The sequence below is a fragment of the Saccopteryx bilineata genome, chromosome 6, assembly GCF_036850765.1.
Source record: "Saccopteryx bilineata isolate mSacBil1 chromosome 6, mSacBil1_pri_phased_curated, whole genome shotgun sequence".
Taxonomy (NCBI): domain Eukaryota; kingdom Metazoa; phylum Chordata; class Mammalia; order Chiroptera; family Emballonuridae; genus Saccopteryx; species Saccopteryx bilineata.
Window position 1 is genome coordinate 77,413,250 of NC_089495.1, and position 27,668 is coordinate 77,440,917.

At 38.7% G+C, this 27,668-nt stretch overlaps 1 protein-coding gene across 2 annotated transcripts in view; it reads left to right on the forward strand.

Moving 5' to 3' along the window:
- KLF12 (KLF transcription factor 12) overlaps positions 1–27,668 on the forward strand; it is a 471,091-nt gene that overhangs the window by 417,995 nt on the left and 25,428 nt on the right. For both annotated transcript variants that reach the window (XM_066234031.1, XM_066234032.1), the window contains one exon: positions 22,301–22,458. In XM_066234031.1, coding sequence (XP_066090128.1) covers positions 22,301–22,458 — 158 coding nt within the window. The remainder of the gene's footprint in view (positions 1–22,300; positions 22,459–27,668) is intronic.

Genomic DNA, 27,668 nt, shown 5'->3' on the forward strand with positions numbered 1-27,668 from the left:
AGAAGAAGAAGAAAAGAAAGAAAGAAAGAAAAAAAAAAGCAGCACCCATCTGTTAGTTCTATACTCTTGAGCAAGTTACTTTACTTGACTAAATCCCAGATCCCTTATCTATAAAATGGAGTTAATAATGAGGTTAGCACAGGGTGAAGCAATTGTAACTTCAGTCATTTCCCAAATATCTGCCTGTTCATGCAAGGTATTTTATTTTCATCACCCTAATCTTCTTATAATCCTGCATGATAGGTACTATTGTTTTAAAGAAAATGAAGGTTAGGGAAACAAATGATTTTTTCTAAGACACAGCTGAAAATTTATTGACAAGATTCTTACCCTGGTAGTTTTGAATTCATTTTTCAGTCCATTTGCTAGTTCAAGCTATTCTAACCTGAGAAACACTCAGCAAGCTGCCTGAGGCAACAGTAATTCTTCAAAAGGTGTTCGTTTCATCCCTCATCCTCCCCTCCACTTAAGTGAATCCCTTTAAGATCCTGAAAAACAAACTCCTATAATTAAAACCAGTCAGAAAATCAATCACCCTGGTCATCAAGTATATAAACTGCCAACTGTAAACTTAGTAATATTCCTAAATGAATTTAACGAATGTTAATTAACTGAATAAACAAAAACGATGCGTTTTCATTATAATTTTCTCTACAAAGTACCTGGCCTTTAGAATTACAGATTGGCCAGCATGTAATGAAATTCCATTACCATTAAATTAAATTTATTTTATGAGCTTGCTTTCATAAAAATTCATTCAAATCATCCCTGAAAATACTTCTTTATTACCTAGTTTCTACTACCCTTTTAAATTATTGGTTGACTAATAAATGAAAAGAAAGTGCCACTCAATTGTCTTTTAAACATAATTTCCTTGTTTATATACAGAGTAATTTTAATCATTAGCTTCTCTTATCTTGCCATTCTTCCTGTGGACTCTAGGTTGGTTAATGACGCCACTGCTATTCTGATCACTGGGGCAAATACACTATGGTCTTCTTTCTCTCCTCTCTCCCCCTATTCCCACCATTACTAGTCAGTCACAAAAAACTGATAAATTTACTTCTGAAATGCCTTGGAATTGATCCCTTCTGATAAAAATTTGCTTCACGTAGAATTCACTGTTTAGGTTAGGGGTCGAGAACCTATGGCTTGTGAGCCAGATGTGGCTCTTTTGATGGCTGCTTCTGGCTCGCAGACAAATCTTTAATAAAAATAATAATAATGTTAAAAATATAAAACATCCTCATGTATTACAATCCATTCATTTTCTACTGCTCCTGTTCATGGTTGCAGGTGGCTGGAGTCAATCACAGCTGTCCTCCGGGACAACACCAAATTTTTATTGGATAATGTGTAACGTACACGGGTCGTTGTATGGCTTTGATGGAATTACATTTTAAAATATGTGCTGTTCATGGCTCTCTCAGCCTAAAATGCTCCCGACCCCTGGTTTAGGTGATGGTAATACATTGCTTTCTAATTCAGTGTTTTCCAACTTCTGGTCCATAGATCAGTCTGCCAGAAATTTGTTTCTGCCTAATGATGTTTGAAGATTATAGACCCAGTGATCTTAGCTGGATTCAGTTATGCTCAGGGTGACTTCTGCCTTAGCGGTCCCCAAAATAAGTATCCTATTTTCACTGGAAAACCCCAAGTTTAAAAAGGTTAAAAAACCGCTACTCCAATTAATAAAGGCTTTGTCATTAATCACTTCTTCATCAATGAGTCCTACTTCCATAAGCCAGAATTTTCCTTCTAAATCTTTAAAAAAAAAATTCCTGGCCCTGGCCGGTTGGCTCAGTGGTAGAGCGTTGGCCTGGCGTGCAGAGGGCCCGGGTTCGATTCCCGGCCAGGGCACAGAGGAGAAGCGCCCATCTGCTTCTCCACCCCTCCCCCTCTCCTTCCTCTCTGTCTCTCTCTTCCCCTCCCTCAGCCAAGGCTCCATTGGAGCAAAAGATGGCCCGGGTGCTGGGGATGGCTCCTTGGCCTCTGCCCCAGGTGCTAGAGTGGCTCTGGTTGCAACAGAGCGACGCCCCAGATGGGCAGAGCATCGCCCCTGGTGGGCGTGCCTGGTGGATCCCGGTCGGGCGCATGCAAGAGTCTATCTGACTGTCTCTCCCCGTTTCCAGCTTCAGAAAAATACAAAAAAAAAAAAAAAATTCCTGCCACTTCCAGGACCCACAAAATCCAGTTTTCTGTAAGGGAATACTCAAAGTTCGTGGTACTGGCGCTGGCCATCTAGACTCCTCTCTTCTGCTTTCACTGTGCGCTCACTTTCCTGCATACCAGTATTCTTTAGGACTGACTTTGATGTCCTACATTAAGCTTGTCCAGATAGCCTCAAACACAATTTGGTACTCTCTCCTTTTACTCCCATAACACTGTATTATTCCTCTCTTTATCACACATCATTTTTATGGCTTGTATAATTATGATTTGCATATATAAGCTGGAGAAATTTTTATTATCTTAACAGCTGGCACTAAGTTCCTCTAGAACAAAACTCTCTTGATGTGGAAAATGAGCCTTTAGAAAATGCTTGCAGGTAGACTGTAAGCTGAACCGCACTCCCCCTTCCTAGCCAAGGATTTGGAAATAACGTCAGCCCCAGGGCTTCTGGTAGGAAAGCAGCCCTACACATGCTAAGGGATAGAATTTGTTGTTTTCTCCTGAACAAAGATGAGATAGAGGTGAGAGAAGACATCAGAGGAGAGATGAAGGACAGAGAGGATGCCCACAGGGTGAAGAGTTGCCTGAGGCTGGAAGGGACCTATGAGCAGCATAGAGGTGGCCAAAAGCATTTTACAAATACGATGGACACTAGGAAAAGGGAGCCAAAGCTCCAGTCATCCCTCAAGAACTACTGTGTAGTAAACAGGGCTACTAAATGCTCAGATGAGTTTCTGTAGTTGTTCTTGGGAAATTGAGGAAGGTGCTGATTTTAGAATTAGAATTATTGTTAGTGGCCAAAATAGCCCTGAGAATATAAACCTCCCAGAAATTTACACACATCTTTTGGGGGTAGGCGTTATATTTCTACATGTCATAGAATTGGCAAAGATTTGAGTCTTTTTTCATCTACTTAAGGTAGATAAATATACAACCCACCGGATTATAAACTCTCTGAAGATACCTTTGTATGCCAATTTGCTTTCCTATGGTGAACTCACAGAAAGTATTTGTTGTTTTATTTTATTGAATCAGTAATATTAATATGAAAACGATTTATACAACTGACTACTACTAGCTTAAACTCTGATCTTACTTATTTTCTTAGCAGGAAAAAGCAAAGTTAAAAAACAAACAAAAAACATCAACAGTGCAAATGATATTTAATTATCAATAAATATAGTGTAGGCAATTCAGTATTATCATCTTGATATATTAAAAGGGAAGATGTGATATAGGAAGAAGTATAGACTAGGACTCTCCAGCTCTCATTTCCAAGGTACCTAACCCTTCTGAGCTACTCTTTTCTCAGCTGTAAGACTGCCAGTAACAATATCTATTCTTCCTACACTTCCATAAGTTTTGTGATGATTTTCTAAGTTTATGTACAGTGATAATACACTATTATTTTGCCACGTGAGGTATTTTATATTACATAGTATGTTTACCATAGTAAGTTTACCAGTACACAGTGAGAGATTACTAGTAATAGCTAATAGTATTCTTGTCTTGAGAACTGTGGACAGTGTTTTACCAATAATGGAGAAGAGTGGAATTAGGAAACTAGTATTTACATGAGGCTTTAAAGCTTGCACAGTTTTATTTTTATCTAATTATTCTTCTTGGGTGAATAGAGACAAGCCAGGACTAATTTGGTGGGCAGTATAGTGCCAAGATTTTAGTGTTACATAAGAAGTACTATATGAAAGTAGGACCAGGAGCATAGAAAGATCAGAAATATCAGCTCCGTAGAAGCAAGCTAAGAGCAAAAGTGATATTGGAAAGAAGGAGTAAGTATTAGCAAACAGAACAGTCAAATTGTAGGGAATGGTTCTTGGCGTAAACATGGTATCATTAAATCCAGGGTCATGCAAAAGTCAAGAACTCTTCCAACTTCTCTAAGGCCAACATTATCCTGAAGCCAAAGCCAAATAAAGTCATCACCAGAAAACTGTACAGAAATGTCCCTTATGAATATAGACTCAAGAGCCCTCAACAAAATACAAGCAAGGCTGAATCTGGTAATATATAAGAACAATTATATACCATTACCAAGTAAAGTTTAACCCAGGAATGAGACTCGTTTGACACATGAAAATCAGTCAACATGTTACATTTTATTAACAGATTAAAAACGGGACCACATAATTATCTCAATAGATGCAGAAAAGGCATTTGGCAAAATAAAACACCACGCCTTTTTATGATTAAAAAGAGAGTAGGAATAACATAGAATGTCGTCTGCCCGATAATTTCTGTGAAAAATCCTTACCTAACATACTTAATGGTGAAACACTGAATACTTGCTCTAAGATTAGGAACAAGATGAGGATGTCCATGGTCACCACTTTGTCCAACATTCTAGCCAGGGCAATTAGAAATAAGAGAAATCTATATTAGAAAGAAAGAAGTAAATTTATCTCTATTTGCAGTTGATATGATCATGTTTATAGAAAATCCTTAAAAATCCCCCCCAAAATTATTAGAACTCAAAGAAAAGTTCAGCATGGTTGCTGGACACAAGATCAATATACAAATATCAGTTGTGTTTTTATCCACTGACAACAATCTGAAAATGAAATAAAGAAAACAATTGTTAATTTCATTTACAATAGCATGGAAAAAAAAGAAATTACCTAGGGAAAAAAAATTAGCAAAAGAAGTACAAAACGTGAACACTGAGAATTATAAAGCATTGTTATTTTTAAAAACTCAAGAAATCTTAAAGCAAAAACATTGTACATTCATGAATTGAAAAACTTAATATTGGTAAGATGCCAGTATTCCACAAAATGGTAAATGAATTCAGTAATTCCTACCAAAATTTCAATGGCATTTTCTTTTGTAGAAATTGATGCACTGATCTGAAAATTATTGTGAAAATAATCTTGTAAAAAAGTAAAATGGACAAATTTGGAGAACACTTTCCAATTTCAAAATTTACCTCAAAGCTATAATCCTGACAGTTATGTCACTACAATAAGTACATACATATAGAACAAGGCATAAAAGTGAGAGCCCAGAAGTAAACCCTTACTTTTATGGTCAATTGATTTTTCACAGGGATGTCAAGACAATTTAGTGAAGAAAGAATAATCTTTTCAACAATTAATACTGGGACAACTGTATATCCCCAGGCAAGAGAATGAAATTAGAGTCTTTCCTTTCTTATTCCATACTCAAAAATTAACTCAGAATGAATCATAGATCTAAAATGATTGAGTGAAACCTATAACATTCTTAGAAGAAAACATTAGTAAAGCCATCACTGGTGTGTTGAAATCTCCAAGTATGACTGTGTTTTTTTGTCTGCTGCTTTTTAGATCAGGTAGTAGGTGTCTTATATATTTTGGTGCTCCCTGATTCAGTGCATATATGAAATATCCCCAATTTTTGTGAGCAATATATATTAAGAAGTGTTATGTCTTCTTGATACAATGTTCCCTTTATCATTATGAAATGCCCATCTTTGTCTCTGGTTACCTTTATTGTCCTGAGGTCAGCATTGTCAGATATGAGTATGGCTACACCTGCATTTCTTTGGATATTATTTGCTTGGAGAATTGTTTCCCAACCTTTCACTTTGAATCTACTTTTGTCCTTGTAGCTTAGATCTGTCTCTTGAAGGCAGTATATGGTTGGGCTTTACTTTTTAATCCAATCTGCTACTCTGTGCCTGTTTATTGGTGAGTTCAGTCCATTAATTTTTAGAGTAATTGACACTTGAGGATTTCCTATAGCCATTTTATGTTTTGTTTTCTGGTATCTTTGTTTTGTTTGGTTCTTCTCTTTTTTTGTTTCTGTCAATTGTTTTTGTTTGGTGGTATTCCGTACTTCTTTCCCCTATTTCTTTTTTTTTTAAGCTGTGTGTTTCAGTAGTGCCTTTTTCATGGGTGGTTACCATTTGGATATTATGAGAAAAATGTGTAAATGTACAAGAGTCCTTTGTCTTATTCTGCACTCCATCCTCCTTTGCTATTGCAAATTTTTATCTCCTCCCCCTTTATGTTATTGTTGTCACAGATTATCCTTGTTTTTATTGTGACCTTGTTGGAGCTTTTACTTGTAGTTTTTATTTGTTTCATACTTGTATCTGTTCGAATAACTCCCTTGAGTATTTCCTGCAGTGGGGGTTTTCTTGTGATAAATTCCCTCAGCTTCTATATGTCTGTAAAAGTTTTTATTTCACATTCATATTTGAACAATAACTTTGATGGATATAGTATTCTTGACTGGTAATTCCTCTCTTTCGGTACTTTGCATGTTTGAGTCCACTTTCTTCTGGCTTGTAGAGTTTCTGCTGAGAAGTCTGATGATAAACTAATGGGCTTTCCTTTATATGCTATGTTCTTTTCCCTAGCTGCCCTGAGGATTCTTTCTTTGTCATTGATTTTTGACAATTTTATTGTGATGTGCCTTGGAGTAGGTCTGTTTGGATTGTGGTAACTCGGCGTTTTGTGTGCTTCTTGGATTTGAGGCTCTAACACTTTCCGTAGGCTTGGGAAACTCTCATCAATTATTTGTTTGAATAGGCTCTCTATTCCCTTCACCCTCTCTTCTTCTGATATACCCATTACTCTCATATTACTCTTTCTGATGGAGTCAGACAATTTTTATAGAGTTCACTCAGTTTTTTTAATTCATGAATCTCTCTGCTCTCTTGTAGCATCTCTAGCTGCCTGTCTTCGATGTCACTGATTCTTTCCTCTATCTGGTTTGTTCTACTAGCTAAACTTTCTACCTCAGTCTTCAATTCATGTTTTGAGTTCTTCAGCTCTGTTTTTCAAGTTTCATTCTCCTTGGTGAAGTATTTTTTTTTGTTCATTAATTTGTTTTCTGAGCTTACTAAGTTCCCTCTTGGTGTCTTCTCACCTCATGTTGAGTATTTTCAGAACTTCAATTTTGATTTCTGTCATTTATCTACATGGTTTCCATGGGATTGAGATATTTTTTTCTGGAGATTTTTCATTTTCTTTCTGAACTACGTCTCTGTGTTGTGTAGCTGTGGTATTCAACTTCTTCTTCCTTGATGGCATTTGAGAGTGGTATTGTTAAGAACCCTAACAAAAAACCAACTAAAAAGAATGAAAAATTAAAATAAAATAGACAATAAGAATTTTTTTAAATTATGCCAAGTAAAGAATAAAAACCACAGAAAAATATATCAGAAGCAGCATAAAATAAAAAACTAAACACCCACCAAAAAAAGAATTAAAAATATAAAAATTAAAGAAAGTGAAATTCAAAAGAGAATAAAAAGAATAAGGAAAAAAGGGGGGGGAAAGGGAAAATAAATTTTGGTTTTGAGAGGTTTCTTCCAGTAGGCCTTGCTGTATTACAACTGTCAGCTCTGTGAAGTTCCTGGGGTTTCCTCTGCTGAAATGTTGCTGTCACAGTGATGTAGGTGGGGCCACAGTCACGTTGGTGGGCGGGGCATGTTGTGAGGGCCTTTTGGCTTTGGCTTTACAGTCTCAGCCCTCTGGCTCTATGGCTCTGGCAACGGAGATCTCGGGCTTCTGGGCGCTCCTTGCTCTGATATCTCAACAGACCTGGGGACCAGACCTGAAGCACTTCTGCCCTTCAGGGGAGATAGTGACTCTGGAGAGCCAGCCGTGAGTTTGTCTCTGCCACTCAGTACTGAGAGGCGAGGGAGGCAGGATGTGGCAGGCTGGGGGCCACACTTTATCTTTCTCTGTCTCTGCTGAGGGTGAGCTGCAGGCAGACTGTGGGAACACTGGCCATGACCTTGCGCTCTGGCCACTTTAGTTTTTCTCCCTTTCTGCCCCTTGTCTCACTGCTCTTCTGGCAGACGGAGACCCAGTCAATCCGAGTTTCCCTCTCCGTACCCCTCAGACAAAATCCAGAGAGCCTGAGCTCCTGCCTCCCCATAGTCCAGCAGAGAAACCCCCCCCCAGTCACTCCAGGTTTGTCTCCTCTCCTCTCCAAAGCCCACCATGAATGCATTTTATCTTCCACCCCCCTTTTCAACCTGTCCCACCTTTAGTCCATTCAATGCTCAGATCTTCCAAGCACATCTGTGAGCCCAGCTGCGGTTCTTTCGCTGCATTATACAGTATGTCCGTAAAGTCATGGTCCGGCACTTTTGACTTGTCACAGGAAAGCAACAAAAAGACAATAGAAATGTGACATCTGTACCAAATAAAAGGAAAACCCTCCCAGTTTCTGTAAGATGATGTGGCAGCATGTGTGCATGCGCAGATGATGACATAACACCGTGTATACAGCGGATCAGCCCACGGACATGCCAGTCAAGATGTGGACGGTACAGAAGAAAGTTCAGTGTGTTCTGTGGCTCGCTAATCCGTGACCAAAGTGCAACATGAATATCAGCGCATTTATAACGAAGCGTCACCACATAGGAATAACATTACTCGGTGGGATAAGCAGTTGAAGGAAACCGGCAGTTTGGTGGAAAAACCCCATTCTGGTAGGCCATCAGTCAGTGACAAGTCTGTAGAGGCTACAGGATAGCTACCTAAGGAGCCAAAAAAAATCTGTGCATGAGCCCACATCGAACTGCACTGAATAGGTATGAAACTAGGAGAGTTTTCCTTTTATTTGGTGCAGATTTCACATTTCTATCGTCTTTTGTTGCTTTCCTGTGACCGGTCAAAAGTGTACCATGACTTTACGGACACACTGTAGTTGTTCTATTTGTTGAAGTTTCGTGGGGAGAGATCAAGAGTATCTCTCATGCTGCAATTACTCTGACATCACCTTAAACATTTTTTAGCAGAGAGCTCAGTTCTGGCCCCAACAATCAGATGTCATGGCTGCAGATTCACAAAACTTTAATTTAGAAGTCTTATATTAAAACCCAGATTTAAATTTTGTGCTGTTTCTCCCAGTTTGTAAGAGCAGCATCTATTCAGGTTTTTTTGTTTTCTTATTTATCATTAATATTTTATATAGTTCAGAAAGAATTTCATGAGGCATACATTTAAAAATTACTATTTAAAATTAAAATAATATAATTTGGGGTTGGTAGTTACAGTGGAAAATAAAAACCCCAAATCTTAACCTATTTGTGGCTGAGTTTCCTGGCAGCCAAACAAAAAAGTAAACAGGGTAGGCATTGTAGTTCTATCTGGTTTTAAAAAGTAAATAAATGTATATATATATAAATTGGTGTTGCCAAATATATTTTTCCTTCATAAGTAAGAACTCAGATTTTATTCCTAAGTAAAAACTACAACACAGACCTTTCTACAACTTCTTTGGAGGATAGAAAAGTCCCAGTTTACAGGGCCAGGAAATGGCATCTGGTTTCAACTGTGCTACAATAGTTAGTTATACGGTCATGGCACAGTAATTAATTTAATTAACTTTCTAAGACTCAGTTTCCTCATCTTCTAAATGACTTTTAAATATGAATTTGGATCACACTAATATACCTTTTTTTACTTTTCCAACATTAATTTGGCAGAGTATTCAAAAATTAAATGAGGTTTTCAGAAAGGGAAATAAAAATACAGGTAAAAAATTTTTCCAGGAGATGGAAAGACTTATTTTCCTTCAAAATTCAAATATATACACATTTTGAGAAATGTGTATATATGACACCAGATAGCCCTTTTGGCCAACAAAAACTCAAGTGGAACATTACCAATGAGTTCTACTTGGTTGTGTTATTTATATATCCTTGTATGAGCTATAAAAACTGTTTCAATAATTTATGTAAGCTTAAGTACCAGATAGTTAACTGATATAATTTCAGTGCTCTTTAATAAAACAAATCTCTAGTGCAACATAGTCCTGGTTAATGATCAGCATAAAGTAGATAGAGGCTTGTTTTGATGGTCACTTCAGAAGTTTGTTTATGGTTTCATTACAGTATCTCATTAGAATTGTATAGTTGGAACATTTTATATATTTTTTAATATTTAAAACACTGTCTTATTATGTACTGCCCTTGCCTGGGTCACATCCGTAGGACTGCCTTATTAGTGAATCCGCCTTATACTAAGATCCTTCTGAAATGGAAAAGTTAACTTGTTTGTATCCAGTTCTGCCCTAGAGCGTGTCATGGTGGGACCCCAGAGAACTAAGTATTCACGAGGTTGACTCTTCCCCAGGCTTCTTCTTCCCTTCCTTACCCTTCACCCTTTCAAGTGGTCATTGATACGCAAGGTTCTAGAGAGGTATGCCTAAAACCATTATCTTCATTTTTGAAGAATTTGAAGTTTATCTTGAATGAAATAAAGAACTTATTTTTCTAACTTAGCACAGTTCTAGAGAATCTCAAAATCAGACGTGTCCAAGGGCCATACCAGCCAGTAAGATACATGTCCTGCGCTTCCCTTTGGAGGCAGATTGCGAGGAACAACGCCTGCCTTAAAGGCATCCGGTGGCCTGACCTGTGGTGGTGCAGTGGATGGGGCGTCGACCTGGAAATGCTGAGGTCACCAGTTTGAAACCCTGGGCTTGCCTGGTCAGGGCACATGTGGGAGTTGATGCTTCCAGCTCCTCCCCCGTCTCTCTCTCCCCTCTCTCTCTCTCTCTCTCTCTCTCTCTCTCTCTCCTCTCTAAAATGAGTAAATAAAAATAAATAAATAAAAATAAATAAATAAAAGGCATCCGGTTAAAATAATCTAGTTTGGACCTAGAAAGACTGTTTACGGTTCAGATAATCCATGAAAACTACAACACCCGGCATAAAAAAAAAATTTATATATATATATATTAAACCCCAATGTTTTCTGAAGAAATTCTGTGGGAAAAGTTCATCTTGAATACTTCATAAATTATGTATCTTCCACTTAATGTCCAGTGTAATTCAGAAATCTACACTTGTTTCAGAGCCCTTGTTTCATCCTAAATTCTGAATTGATTTTATAGGGTAAAGACTTTGAAATGCAGTGTTTTCCCAAAATTAACAATTATGAATAGGTATTATATATATTTGAAGTGGGGTTTTTTTTTTGTTAGCAAACAATCCTCTCTCAGTTTGTAATCTGAATTCATTATTAAAGTTAATAAAACCAATCATAGCTAATACCATTAATGATTCTTTTTTTTCTATTTTATCTTTAAACAGTTTGCTGTATACAACTTATAATTTTATTTGCTAAAATATGAATCAAAAAAGAGCAAAAAGATAGGCCTGGAACAGTTTTGAGTATTTTAATAGTCTGTAAAGTGATGAAAAAACTTAGTATCAACTGTTTTATTTAAGTAAAATCAAGATATACTGTGAATCTATCTACAGACTCATCCCCAAAAAGGGCACAGTTATAAATCTATTATCTTTTAATCAGTAGGTTTTATTTGTCAAAATAAAACAATAATTACAAATACATAGTCTGTTTATATAAAAAAAAAAGGACCACGTTCTAGTTGAATATATGCTAATAAGGAGCTTTTTGACACATTCTAAGCAAATATATTATTCTTGATTTATACATTTTGTGAAAATTGTTTCATTTTATTGAACCCACATTTGAACATGCTGGGATATAATGCCTTAGTCACAGCTTCTGGAAAGGTTGGCAGCTACTAATTTTATAATTTCAATCTGTTCAAAGTAGTTTTCCACAGGAAACTACAGACAGGAATGAAAGCGGACTTTATGCGGGTGAACTTGCTCTGCCTTGAAATATAGCATCTGAGGATTAGGTAGTTAGTGTATTGAAATGGCACCTTTACCCCAATTAATAAAATAGAAAAGAAATTGGCATGGTTTGATGGGAGTTAGACAGCATCTGTTATAGTATGGAAGATACAGATTCCTGCTTCTGAGAGCCATCTGCTGGCCAAAACAAAGCCTGCAAAAATATGCAACTTTTTGGCTTGTTCTTGTGAATAGACTCTCTGTTATCAAGATGAAGGGAACCCCTGGTTAAGTAAAAGTTTCCTCAGTTCTTTTTATTTTGGCCTGTGGCCTTGATATTTCATTCCCACTCTGATGTTTGATTTATGAACAAAGAAGTGGTTCTTATTTACATATAAGAAACTAATTTAGAACTCCAGTAGGTGATATTTAATGTATTATTCAAAATAATTTTAAAATGAACTTTGGAAAATAGTCCAAAAATGTACTTTTAAATCTGGCCCTGGCTGGTGACTCAATGGATTGATCATCAGCCTGGCATATGGACATCCAGGGTTCAATTCCTGGTCAGGGCACACAGGAGAAGCGATCATCTGCTTCTCTCCACTCCCTCTCCCCTCTTCTCCCCCTCTTCCCCTCCCTCACCCAGTGGCTTGGCCCAGAGAGTCACCCCAGGTGCTGAAGATAGCTCAGTTGGTCTGAGCATGTCAGCCTCAGGCACTAAAAATAGCTCAGTACTAGAGCATTGGCCTCAAACAGGGTAGCCAGGTAGATCCCAGTCGGGTGCATGCGGGAGTCTGCCTCGCTATCTCCCTTCTTCTCCCATAAAAAGAAAAAACCTGAATGGTTCCCCTTTTATTAAGGTACTTCTATTGTGCCGCCAATGCAAAATCCTTTTTTGGTACAATTGTAAATAAACTAGAATTACAGGGAAGAAAGTAATTCTGTGGCCTTGATGGTCAAGGAGGACAGTCTCACACCACTGCCAAAATCCACCTTCTAAAAACATTTCCCTGGAAACAAATACATATTTTACAACAACCTTAAGAAAGTATTTTCATAGGTAGATTAGTATTAAATAATTATGCTGAGACCCTGACCAGGTAGCTCAGTTGATAAAGTTTTGTTCTGGTGTGCTAAGAAAAGGCGAAAGATTTATACGATCTGAAGAGAAACCAGAGCATCTGGTGTGCTAAGGTCACAGGTTTGATCCCTAGTCAGGGCATGAAACAACTAGTTGATGCTTCTCTTTACCTCCCCCCCGCCTTAAATTAATGGAAAACTTTTTAAAAATAAACAAAAGAAACACTGAGTCACCAACACTCTTAATGGCACAGACACATCTATTACACTGAGTCAAAAAGTGATTCTGAAAGTGATAGAAGTTTAGGGATAACTTAGTCAATTAAAACAATAATTATTATTATTATACTGAGTACTTGCCTCTACTGGCAGTATTTATAAAACAGTCTACTTTAAAATTCTTGAGAGAGGCCCTAGCCAATGGCTCAGTAGATACAGCATTGACCCGACATACAGATGTCCTGGGTTCAATTCCCAGTCAGGGCACATAGGAGAAGTGACTATCTGCTTCTCCCCTTCCTTCCCCTCCTCTCCTTCTTTCCCTCCTGTCCCTTCCTCTCCTCTCCATCTTCCTTTCCTCTCCCTTTCCTCTCCCTCTTCCTTTCCTCTCCCTCTCCTCTCCCTCTTCCTCTCCCACTTCCTCTCTCTCTTCCTCTTCCTCTCTTCTCCCTCTTCCTCTCTCTCTTCCTCTTCCTCTCCTCTCTCTCTCTTCCTCTTCCTCTCCTTCTTCCTCTCTCTCTTCCTTTCTCTCCTCTCTCTCTCTTCCTCTTCCTCTCCTCTCCCTCTTCCTCTCCTCTCCCTCTTTCTCTCTCTCTTCCTCTTCCTCTCCTCTCCGTCTTCCTCTCCTCTCCCTCTTCCTCTCTCTTCCTCTTCCTCTTCCTCTCCTCTCCCTCTTCCTTTCCTCTTCCTCTTCCTCTCCTCTCCCTCTTCCTCTCCTCTCTCTCTCCCTCCTCCTCTCTTCTCCCTCTTCCTCTCCTCTCCCTCTTCCTCTCCTCTCTCTCTCTCTCTTCCTCTCTCTTCCTCTTCCTCTCTTCTCCCTCTTCCTCTCCTCTCCCTCGTCTCCTCTCACAGCCAGTGGCTGAATTAGTTCAAACATGGCCCTGGGCACTGAGGATAGTGTTGTTGGAGCACATCAGCCCTAAGGAGCTAAAAATAACTCAGTACTTAAACATTGTTTGTCAGGTGGATCCTGGTCAGGGTGCATGAGGGAGTCTGCCTCACAATCTAACCTCTCACCTTAAAAAAATTCTCAAGAGAAAAGTATATGCCGTCTTAATAGAAGGTACATTTAAAAATGCCATTTTGTGCTGTTGTTTTCTATACTTGGATTACAGAGAAAATTTAAATGATACAAATTGTTTTGTTGCTTTTTCATATTTTATAATAAGCTGGTTTATCTTCCATGTCTCTGTCTTGGCATTGCCCTTTACCTCTCTGTGCCTGAGTTTCCTCATCTGTAAACTAGGGAGAGTAATAATGACCTCAAAAAGCTGTGTGAAGTTGAAAGCACTTGGAGCAGTGCTTGGCACCTGCATAGGAAGCATTCTGGAAATGTCAGTTTCATCGGTATCCTCAACCATATTCCTTGGATTCTTTTGTGATTGTCTACGTGAATCTACTGAAGCACCTTCTATTCTACGGTTATCTGGGCTGGTTTTAAATTCTGGGGTGTGTGTGCCCTCTTTCCAGCCTTAAAAGAATGTCCTGGCTTTTTTTTCCAACTCCTGTAGAAACTCCAATTTCAGTGAAGGGCATTTCATCCCACTAAGGTCACACGTGACAAATGGTCTTTCATTACCTGCTGATTACAGTTAACCTTAATTTCTTTCATGGCAGTCATGCAGTGCCTTCTATTTAAATAGAGCTGTTCCTGGATGTGGCTTTTCAAGCCTCTCTGGGTTTAATTCTAATTTAACTTGCCATTCCAACTGGGACTACTGTGCAACTGAAGTCATGATTCACTCATTTGTTCTCTCTGGATCTAATTATTACCTACTCAGTGCCTAGGAGGCCCCCTCAGGCATTCATTCACTATTGCAAATGGTCTAACCTTCTGGGGAAGGGAGTGGGCTTAGTTATTGTTTCTTTGAACTGTACAGATGTGTTTAGTACATTTTATGGGAACACACTAGCAACTGTTTACCTCTACGATTTCATCAAGTAATGCCAAGCTTATTATTATGAATTATTGGGAGCCTCCAATGCTGGTGTACACAGTACTTACCTGTGCGTTCCCATGCTTTCGAACAAGACCAGCTTTTGAGGCACACAGGTCCATTCCCACGCAGCCGAGGATACCTTAAACACCTTCTAAACCAGGGATCCCCAAACTACAGCCCGCAGGCCACATGCGGCCCCCTGAGGCCATTTATCCGCCCCCACCACACTTCCGGAAGGAGCACCTCTTTCATTGGTGGTCAGTGAGAGGAGCATAGTTCCCATTGAAATACTGGTCAGTTGGTTGATTTAAATTTACTTGTTCTTTATTTTAAATATTGTATTTGTTCCTGTTTTGTTTTTTTTTTTTACTTTAAAATAAGATCTGTGCAGTGTGCATAGGGATTTGTTCATAGTTTTTTTTTTATAGTCTGGCCCTCCGATGGTCTGAGGGACAGTGAACTGGCCCCCTGTGTAAAAAGTTTGGGGACCCCTGTTCTAAACAAAGGGCACATGGCCTAGAAAGCTTGGGCAGAATAGAAAACACCCAAAGGGTAACTATATCCATTCTGTTACCCTGCTTCTGCATCCCTGAGTGAGAACAGGATGACATTGCCAGGAGTAAGGATCATCCCTTTACCCTTTTCCACTTACATGCTTACTAGGATCAAAGGGAAGATTTTTATTGTATTCACCAGCATCCCGTACATGTTCAGAAGGATGTCAGTGGCCTCCCCCTCAGAATTTTCTTTGTAAACAATGCTTTAGAGTGCCCTTCTCTAGCTTATGTACATTTGCGGTGTTCTTTGTTTTATTATTATTATTATTATTATTATTATTGATTTTAGAGAGAGATAAAGGGAAAGAGAAGGACAAGAAATCAATCTCTTCCTGTATGTGCCCTGACCAAGGATTGAATTGGCATCTTCTGTGTTTGGGCTGACACTAACCAACTGAGCTATCCGGCTAGGGAAGCATGTGAGGGTTTTTTAAATATTTTTTTTTGTTTTTTAATTACAGCTGATGTGTACAATATTATATTAGTTTCAGGTGTATAAACTAGTGATTAGACATTTATATAACTTAAGAAGTGATTATCCTGATAAAACTAGTACCTATCTCACACCATACATAGGAATTACAGTATTATTGATTATATTCCCTACTTCACATCCTCATTACATTCTATAATTACCAATTTGTACTTTTTAATTCAACTTTTTCACCTAAACCCCCTCCCATTTGACAACCATCAAAATATTCTCTGTACCTATGAGTCTGTTTTCTGCTTATTTATTGTTTTTAAGACTCCACATATGAAATCCTGTGGCATTTTTCTCTTTCTGTCTGACTTATTTCACTCAGTTCAATACCCTCTAGGCCCATCCATGTTGTTGCAAGTGTCAAGATTTCATTCTTTTTTATGGCTGAGTCATATTCCGTTATATAAATGCACCAATTCTTCTTCATCCATTTATCTGTTGATGAGCATTCAGGTTGTTTCCATATCTTGGCTATGTAAACAATGCTGCAGTGAACATAGGGATGCATATGTCTTTTTGTTTTAGTGTTTTAGGTTTCTTCAGATAAATTCCCAGTAGTGGAATTGCCGAGTCCCTCTTTATCTCTTGTTATTGCCTTTGTTTTAAAGTCCCTTCTGTCTGTTATAACTATTGCTACCCCAGTTTTTTATTTGTTTCCATTTTTAGGAAATATCTTTTTCTACCCCTTTATGTGTAGTCTATGTGTGTCTTTTAATCTGAAGTGAGTCTCTTGTAAAAAGTATGTGAAAGGCTCTTGTTTTCTTAGCTGTTCAGACACACTATGTCTTTTAAGTGGATCATTTAAAGACAAAGAAAGAATCTTAAAGCAGCAAGAAAAAAGCAGTTAATTACCTACAAGGGAGCTCCCATAAAACTGTCAGCTGATTTCTCAACAGGAACTTTAAAGCAAAAAGAGATTGGCATGAAATATTCAAAGTGATGAAAAGCAAGGTCCTATAACCAAGATTATTCTGCTTAGCAAAGCTAACATTTTGAATCAAAGGACAGATAAGAGTTTCTTAGACAAGAAAAAGCTAAAGGAGTTCATCCCCATCAAATGAGTATTGTAAGAAATGTTAAAGGGTCTTCTTTAAGAAGAAGAAAAAAAAGATAAAAAAATATGTATAACTAAATGGCAACGAATACATATTTATCAATTACTTTAAATGCAAATGTGTTAACCTTTTGCATTTTAATTATGATGTGTCTTAGTGTGGGCCTCTTTGGGTTCATCTTGTTTGGGACTCTCCGTGCTTCCTGCACTTGTATATCTATTTTATTCACCAAGTTAGGGTAGTTTTCCATCATTATTCAAATAGGTTCTCGATCCCTTGATCTCTCTCTTCTTCTGGTACATGTGTTTTGTTTTGTTTTTGTTTTTAAATGAGAGGAGGAGAGATAGACTTCTGCATACAACCCAACTGGGACCCCCCCCCACAGTAATCCCCATCTGGGGCCAATGCTCAAGTCAACTGAGCTATCCTCAATACCCAGGGCCAACGCTCAAACCAATCAAACCGCAGTCTACAAGAGGGGAAGAGAGAGAGAAGAGGCAGAGGCAGGGGAAGAGAAGCAGATAATCACTTTTCATGTGTGCCCTGACGAGATCAAACCTGGGACATTCGCACGCTGGACCTATGCCAGGGGTCGGGAACCTTTTTGGCTGAGAGAGCCATGAACACCACATATTTTAAAATTAGTTCCATGAGAGCCATACAACGACCCGTGTACCTTACGCATTATCCAATAAAAATTTGGTGTTGTCCCGGAGGACCACTGTGATTGGCTCCAGCCACCCGCAACCATGAACATGAGCAGTTGAAAATGAATGGATTGTAATACATGAGAATGTTTTTTATTTTTAATGTTATTATTATTTTTTTATTAAACATTTGTCTGTGAGCCAGATGCAGCCATCAAAAGAGCCACATGTGGCTCGCGAGCCATAGGCTCCCAACCCCTGGCCTATGCTCTCTTATCCACTGAGCCAACCAGCCAGGGCTGGTACAAGTGGTTTTTATGATTGCCCACATTCCCTGATATTTAGTGACTCTTTGTATAGCATTTAAAATGTGAAACTTAGGGAAATGAGAAAGAGTAAGAGCAAGGAATTGAGTAACCATTATCTGAAGGTTTGCATTCAAAGGTTTCTAGTAAGAAAAAAATTAAAGGGGTTAATAATTTGATTATATTAAATAAATAATTAGGAATACCTTACTTAATACACTTATCCGTCCATTCATTCATCCTGTTTAACAAACAGACATTTCTTGTATGTCCACAATATGATCTATAATTCCTTTATTTAAGTCTTGTACTGGCCGACAAGCAAACACACAGGGAAACACACTTCCCTTTCACTCAGAGCTCACAAAGCTACTGACACATTCTCCGGTTCCACAACCGGGAGAATCTTCTCTGGTTTTTCCTAGAATCAAAGACCCCACCAGCCGCAGTGGAGTTGCAAAAGCTCCTCACCTCTGATTCCCCATCTGCCAACATGGCTTCTTACTGTGCAAAACTGGATTCTCTCTCTTTCCCTGCCATGTAGGCTTGTCCCCCTGCCAAACTGGCTTTTCTCTCAGCACTCTGTGTCCTCTCTGCTTTCACTCCGCAAAAATGACTTCCTTCTTCTCCTTCTCTCCTTTTAAAACCTTTCTAGCACCAAAACCTCTCCTCCAGCATATATTAGCATAACAAAGGCCCTTCCAAGCAGGAAGATAATTAACGATTTCACAGATCAGATACCTGGTGCTGCCCAGCGCCATTTGTAACAGTAAAGTGAGCAAACTCAAATAACACAAATTTTGCAAACTTATTTGCCCAACAGAGTTCTTCTGCACTTTTGATCCCCTTTTATCTCAGCCCTCCTTACCTTCCTACCTTCTTACCTTCTTACCTTCTTACCTTCCTACCTTTCCACAGAGAGATCTAATAAGTGATTCTGAAAGGTATAATCTAGCCAAAGTTTTTTTGACATCTGAGAATGACTCTGCCATTTAAAAAGGGGAGCCAAGGAGAAGTCTTACCCTCGAATGTCATTTCAAAGCCAGCTTTGCTGGGTACAGCTATTCATTGCATATACCTTTTAGGAAAATTATTTTTACTTATATTGTACAGATAACTTTTTAAATGCTTGTTCTTCATAGTGGCCTAAAACATTTCTCTTTAAAATGAGAAAAACAAGGGTACAAAGTTTTGTAGCATTAAACACATCCACCTAACAGGTTCTTTATTTTCATGTAAATTAAGAACTCTTGGTGAAGTAATTTCATGCCATTCTGTAGCCTTTTCTTTCCTTTACTTTCTCTGCCCGCTGTATGCTCAGTGGGTGATGATAGACTAGATAGCAGCATTACTTCATTGCTTCCTTAAAGACTGCAGAGGAGCTTCTTGGTTTTGATTTCAGATTTACTGTTCACTTTTCTCTATATACATGAACACATAGCAAGATAAATAGCTAATATTAACTACAGGCAAAATAATATGTGTGCGTGATTGTGCATAGTTACATTTAGACTTCTACACATTAATTTGTATAAAATATACAAGACAAAGTGTTCTTATTATAGACTTTGAGTTATCATTTGGAGAAAACAAATACCATATCATTTTCTGAATTTAAAAGATGTCACATATATTACAATGCAGAAGTTTCTATTTTGGGGGTTCCCCAGTGCCAAGATTCATATTTACTGCCATGACTAAATACTCAAGAAATGAATTACTCTTGCCTTATTTTTACACATACCATCTTATTTGTTCACAAGAACAACACCTTGTCAGTACTGACTGAAGCTGTGCTTTTATTGGCAAGCCAACCACACTATTTTGACTTTTTTTCACAATAGGCCTCAATCACTGCAATGAGTCAGTTGTGTGGAAAACCACAAATCCACACTGACTGATAAGAAGGTTGGGAAAAGCTGCTTAGATGTCCCACGGTGGGGGTTTTTTTCTGTTCTACTAATAGAGATCTTGCATAAAACTGTTTAGGACGTAAGTAGTTAGACATCATTTATATTTGATCTTACCTAATAATATAATATATATAAATCTTTGGTTACTGAATCTTATTACAAGTGAAAAGATACCCTGAAAACTGGAAGGGCATGTATATAGAAGGAAACATTTAAAAACAGTTGATTAAAGCAACTGTTGTTGTGAAATATTAGAAATAATCTATATGTCCATCAATTAGAAAATGGATTTTGAAACTCTGGGATGACTACTCATTGGACTATTAACCATATTTCATCTAAATCAGGAATCTACCAAGTACAGCCCATGGACCAAATACAACTCACTGCTGGTTTTGTACCTCAAGTTTCACTGGAACATACCATACTCATTTGTTTATATTTTGTCCATAGCTACTTTCATGCTACTATTCAGAGTTCATTTGTTACAACATAGACTCTCAAGATTCAGATAAAATATGTCCTATCTAATACTCCTTTACAGAAAAAGTTTACCAACCCCTTATTTAAGTTAAAATACCATTTACTGTAAAATGCTCCATTACTTTACCATTAATAAACAAAAAATAGTATGCCAATTAAACTGACAAGCCACCAATTGTGAGAATTGTAAGAATCCTAATTTTAATGAGATTAAAAGATGAAAAAAATCATCTTAGACTTGATTAATGTGATATTTAGCAGTTTAAATAAATAAATTACAATGTTGTATCAACATGGATAGATCGCAAATGCTTAATGTTGAGTGAAAAACAATTTGCAGAATGTAAAGAGCATATTATTTCACATCCTTAAACACAAAACAATATGCATTTCTATGACTGCAGATATGGATAGGTAAGCATAATTTAAAAGACTCGGAAGGAATTAAAGAAAACTGAGGATGGACATTTTCCCTAGGTGGAGAGGAGTTCAGGTGACTGTGGAGGACAAGGGGAGGTTTATCTTTATCTGTAATGTTCGGTTTTTAAAAACAGGTGATTTTTTTCATACAAAATACTTTTTTTTTTTTCTTTTCATTTTTCTGAAGCTGGAAACAGGGAGAGACAGTCAGACAGACTCCCGCATGCGCCCGACCGGGATCCATCCGGCACGCCCACCAGGGGCGAGGCTCTGCCCATCCTGGGCGTCGCCATGTTGCGACCAGAGCCACTCTAGCGCCTGAGGCAGACGCCACAGAGCCATCCCCAGTGCCCGGGCCATCTTTGCTCCAATGGAGCCTTGGCTGCGGGAGGGGAAGAGAGAGACAGAGAGGAAAGCGCGGCGGAGGGGTGGAGAAGCAAATGGGCGCTTCTCCTGTGTGCCCTGGCCGGGAATCGAACCCTGGTCCCAAAATACTTTTTTAAAAGCATCAAAACATGGGAAAGCTGGGAGAAAAATATGTCAAAATATTAACAGTGGTAAATTTCTATACCAAATATGGTATAGTATAATAGAAGTATTTAATTATATTTCACTGCAATTTTTAGAAACTTATGAATAACTAAAAGATATGAGTCATGTTTTTCATTTCTATGTCAATCAGAAAAGATTAAAGTTTGAAGAAGTGCATGTTAATCAATTACCTGGCATTACAGACTAATCCTGTTTTTCTACTGGGGTATTAGGATGAAACAACATGCAAGTCAGGGCCAAATCTCAGAGTTAAACTTTTTTTTTTTTCATAATGGTGGTACAGCTAATCTTTAAATACAGTGAACTTTATTCCTCACCATGAAAAAACACCAACTGTAAAAGTTAAATGTCAGGTACAATTTACCGAACAGAAATAGCATGTCATGAGTCATGTAATTGATGTACTAATGTCACTTCTTTCAGCCCGACCTCACTTGTTTTGTACATCATGATTTTACAAGATTTTCTATTTTGTCACATGCAGTTCAGACCCTCATGTTATCTATTAAATGCTTTTATTTTGTCACTTGTCTACAGCAGGGCTTCCTAGGACATTCTCTATAAGTGTTTACAGAAGTTCAAAATGTTGAGGTATAATCACCACCAGCTTGTTTCCTAGTTGACAATGGGGATCTCCTCACCTACCACTGCATTCATTTAGTTTTTGTTTTTGTCTTGTTGTTGTTTTTAAACATGTTTTTCTCTTCCTAGGAGTGTTTCATCAGAAATAGATCAAACTACCTGCCTGCGAGAGTAAGAAAGGAAATGTGTCTGGGAGTTGTGGACATGGGGCCTTGCATCTGTGTGAAGACATAGACTCTGAGACTGAGGCCTCATGCCACTGGGACCAAAACAGCGCTGTGTTCCTCAGTGCTTAACTCCACTTTTTCTTTTTCCAGTTCAATTTCACCGTTTAGTATTGAGAGCACAAGACGCCAGAGACGGTCTGAGTCCCCAGACTCCAGAAAACGGCGTATTCACAGATGTGATTTTGAGGGATGCAACAAAGTGTACACAAAAAGTTCTCACCTGAAGGCTCATCGAAGGACACACACAGGTACAGCTCCACAGGGCTTCTCCAGTGAGGGTCAGTGAGCACCCAACAAGGCCAGCTGCTCAACTCCAGAGCCATGAGTATGCTGGAATTCTGTCATCATACGTGCACCTTTAGTTCCTTTCTGGGCAGATGCTTTCCCCTCTTGACTGAAAAAGGCATAAGTCTTAGTGAATTTTGGCAACCAATGAAGTATTTCTTCTGTGTCCAAAGGAGTTTTATATTGGTAAGAACACAGTGGTCTAGTCTTTTTCATAATCAGCATTGCCACTTAATCATTGTCTAGTTGAACACATTTTAACATGTCCACATAGCACATTAAATGACAAGCTGAACCAAATTATTCTCTTCTTTTAAAGTTAGCATTTTAACCACCACTTAGATCATGTATTTCTCCCTTGATCTCATTGCCCCAAGTAACCAAACAAATAAACAAAAAATAATAATGATGATGAAATTGACATCTATGTAGCACTGTGGGGGTTTTTAAAAATATTTCCATTTTTTAAAAATGATTCCATTTGATTCTCACTAGTATTTTATATATGTATGGAAAGGATTTTTAGTATTCAGAGTTACAGAGAAGGAAACTGAGACCACAAGTGATTTGTCATCATCCACCCACCTACCCGTCCATCCATCCATCCATCCACCCACCCACCTATCCATCACCCGTCCATCCATCCATCCATCCACCCACCCACCCATCTATCCATCCATCCACCTACCCGTCCATCCATCCATCCATCCACCCACCCACCCATCTATCCATCCATCCACCTACCCGTCCATCCATCCATCCATCCACCCACCCACCCATCTATCCATCCATCCACCTACCCGTCCATCCATCCATCCATCCATCCATCCATCCACCCACCCACCCATCTATCCATCCATCCATCTACCCACTCACCCATCTATCCATCATCCATCCATCCATCCACCCACCCATCTATCCATCATCCATCCATCTATCATTCATCCATCCATCCACCCACCCATCCGTCCGTCCATCCATCCATCCATCCACCCACCCGTCCGTCCATCCATCCATCCATCCACCCACCCACTCATCCATCCATCCATCCACCCACCCACCCGTCCATCCATCCATCTACCCATCTATCCATCCATCTACCCATCCATCCATCCACTCACCCGTCCATCCATCCACCCACCCATCCATCCATCCACCCACCCATTAATCCACTGATTTGCCCAATTCACTCATTCACCCACCCACCCAGGAAATAAACTGATGGCCCTTCACTGAGCCTCCTACCCACCCCATCCATCCTTTGCCTTGTGTGTCCCTCAGCCAGCATTCCCTGGCTTCCTTGGCTTCTGGATCCTGTTTGGTGCCAACAGTGGGGTGCTCTTGGAAGAAACTGAAGGTAGAAGGAGGACCCCACAATTATCCTACCTTTTCTAGGAAAAGTGACTGGTGACTGAAACATGTGAAACAGAAAGAAGTAGATGTAACAGGGAAATTTATTCACATTCATGGTAGCCATGCGCCACAGATCAACAAGCCCAGCCTAGCAACTGTGCTCACCAGGAGTCAGACTCCAGCACCTGCATCTAACTGAAAACTTCAAGTGTAACAGACTCCCTTGGGGGTGTGTAAATAGTACTCCCATCTCAAATATATTAAAAATCTATATTAGAAATAACCACACTATATTAACTGTTTCCCAGCTGAGGTAGCAAAATGATTTAAATCGGCCGCCGTTGCCATTATTTAGTCGTGTTCTTCTATCAGACTCCTTTACGAGGATTGCTTTGGGTCTCCCAGTATTGATGTAGCGCATCATTCTTCCGTGTGTGATGAAGTTATGGCATAGGAGGAGGCTTGCTTCAAGTGAGCAAAGCATTATCGAATCTGGAGTTGACATTTTTGCTTAGTTAATGCACTACACTTTTAGTACTTCTAAGATAATCAATACATTTTACCAACTGCCAAGGTCTTTCCTCCTTGTCCCCAATCCGTCCCCTTTGCCACTTAATTCCAGATTCTTCCCTCTCCATTGATTCTGAGCTTCCCCACGAGAAATTTTCTTCTATGTCTTGGGCACTATTTTTGAATCAGTTTTTCTATTATTGAGGCAGAAAATGAATATAAAGACAGGAAAGTTGAATAAGCATGTTTCATTCTACCACTAGATAGTGAACACAAATCATAGCAGTAAGTATGATCAAGTCATTGACTTTTATGGGAGCATTTCTGTTTAAAAAATAAAAGAATGACCTTTCTTCAGGTGACTCATCTATATTGTGAATTTCTATTTCCTTGAACTTTCTAAAATACCTATAAGCTTCATTTCCACACAGACACCTCTATACCATTTATCCAAGTGATGAACAGTGACAGAGGGGAAAAGGTGTATTTCAGCACTATTAAAGGATCTAACTTAGGGAGTTAGAGGATTGCATCTTACAGGTTTTATGGAAGCAAGGCAGACATGGCGTATGCATTGTAGTTCAAAGCAATATAAAACTTGAATGCTTAAGTGGAATTAATTAGTGTGGCAATAATAAGGTGAAATTACAGACTTATAGGGTCCAAATGGTTCAGAATTTAGTTTGCTTCCTAACTAGGGGAATCCCTTGGGTGTCAACTCTCACAGAGATCAAGTCACTACTCTGCAGTTTTCTGCACACTTATGCATCTTTTTTTGTTATCATTGATTTTAGAAAAGGGGGAAGGGAGAGAAAGAAAAACATCAATTTGTTGTTTCACTTATTTATGCATTTATTAGATGGTTATTGTATGTGCCCAGACCTGGGATCAAACATTCAACCTTGGGGTATCGAGATGATGCTCTAACCAGGTGAGCTACCCAGCCAGAGCATCTGTCATTATCTCCTGTATGTACATGTGTGGTTCCTTCTCCAGTATTATTCACATAGTAATAACCTTCCCACCTCCCCTTAAACACTTTGAGTGTCAGAGAGCTTATTCTTCGAAAGTGGGTAAAATTTCTAAGAGCAGAGTCTTCCTTCATATAGTAGATAATTAAATATAAAATTCAGTAAAGAGATAATAGCTAGACTGATAGTTCAGTGTTTTTTAATTGAGTTATAATTGACATATAACATGGTATAAGCTTAAGGTGAACAATGTATCAATCTGATACATTTATATTTTGCATTATTATTACCACCATAGCTTAGCTAACAACTACATCATGACACATAATTGCCATTTTTTTTTATAGGGAGTACAATTAAGATGTGGTCTCTTAGCAACTTTGAAGTTTATGATACCTTTTGTTGATTGTAATCACCATGATCTGCATTAGATCCCCAGAACTTACTTGTCTACTAGTTGCAAGTTTGTACCAGTAACATCCTCCCTCTAGCCATGTTGAGTTGTTTCTTACAGTGCTGTTTGGCTCTCTGACCTTCTGGTGGACTGTGATAACTCCAGATATCACACTGTAATTTTCACTTCCTGGCCCTGGTGCTGCCCATGGTGCCATGATGAACCACTGGCATCTTCGTTTCTCCAGACACCCCCAGTTCTCAGCCATGTTTTTCTCAATATATGCCAAGTTATCACTGCATCTTTTTTAAGTTTTCCACACCATAAATTGTGGGGACGGGCCTTGTTAATGGATGCCTCTTAATATAGAGGCAAAGATATTAAGTCTTTTCACAGCTAACTCACTCTGTTAGGTCATCTAAATTTTTTTTTATTGTATTTATTTTTAATGGGGTGACATCAGTAAATCAAGATACATATATTCAAAGATAACATGTCCAGGCTATCTTAAAGTTCAATTATGTTGCATACCCATCACCCAAAGTCAGACTGTCCTGTCACCCTCTATCTAGTTCTCTTTTTGCCCCTCCCCCTCCCCCTTCCCTCTCCCTCTCCCTCTCCCTCTCCCCCCTCCCCCCGTAACCACCACACTCTTATCAATGTCTCTTGGTCTCACTTTTATGTCCCATCTACGTATGGAAAAATGCAGTTCCTGGTTTTTTCTGATTTACTTATTTCACTCCATATAATGTTGTCAAGATCCCACCATTTTGCTATAAATGATCCGAAGGTCATCTAAATTTAAAAAAAATGCTGAAAACTAGGTTTTGTCCATCTCCTGTACTTAGAACTGATTTCTTTTAAGCCTAAACATGCAGTGTTGTGTTTTTAGTTGGACCTGCCCTCAAGTGATGTCTTCCTCAGGAGTGCAGGCATACCTCGGAGATATTGCAGGCTCCAGACCACCACAGTAATGCGAGTTGTAATCCTCTTGCTGATGGAGAGTCTTGCTTTCCATTCATAAGAAATGTAACATCTGTGAAAGGCCATGAAGTGAAGCAGAATCGAACGAGGCATGTCTGCAGTGGGTGTCCTCTCCCGGAAGTGGTTAGCCATGGCCTGGATGATCTCTTGTGGGAAACACAGGACAGAACCATTATCATGAAGGGTGCACATACCCTTTCAAGTCTAGGAAATACTTATTCTATATCTGTTTTATTGATTTGGGCCTATTATTGTGTTAAATTAAAACAACTGTGAGCCCTCCCCTCATCCACCTTGCTTTTAGTGTTGTTTTTCTCTCCTTCGGTTTCTCCATTTCCGCCCAATACTGAGTGGGACAGGTTCAAGGAAAAAGCCCTGAGAGGTGGTCCTAGAGACTTCTGTCCAAGTGTTCATTAACCAGTAATTAAAAATCCACCTGATTGTCCTGCATCTAATCTAGTCCGTACTTCTCAATCTCACAGCTACATCAAAGAGTCTATGTGAAATTCCTGCTCTAAACCATGTGCAAAATCCATTCATCCACTTATCAGAGAACTGCTACTCTGTGCAAGGCATAGTTTTGTAAACTATGAGTCAAACCAGTGTTTTTTAAAAGAAAGAATGAATTTGGTCTATTTGCAGTTGCTGGTTCAAAGTGAGCCCATACTGATTCCTGATTTAGAATTATTTTCAAGATTTCATAACCTTGTGTTCAAAATGAAATCAACACTAATTCTGTTGGGATTCAGGTTTGCTTGCTTTGCTTTTAATGTCTTCTTAGCCTTACCTTTGCTTCAGGCATATTGAGCAATTTATTTGTGTGACCAATATTAACTAATTTGAAGTTTGGGATTACAACAGATGACTGATAAGAACTACCCACATTATGGGAGGTAACTAAGTAGCAATGAGAAACTTTCTTTGAGGATGTCACATAATTTTTACCTTTAACACCTGATCT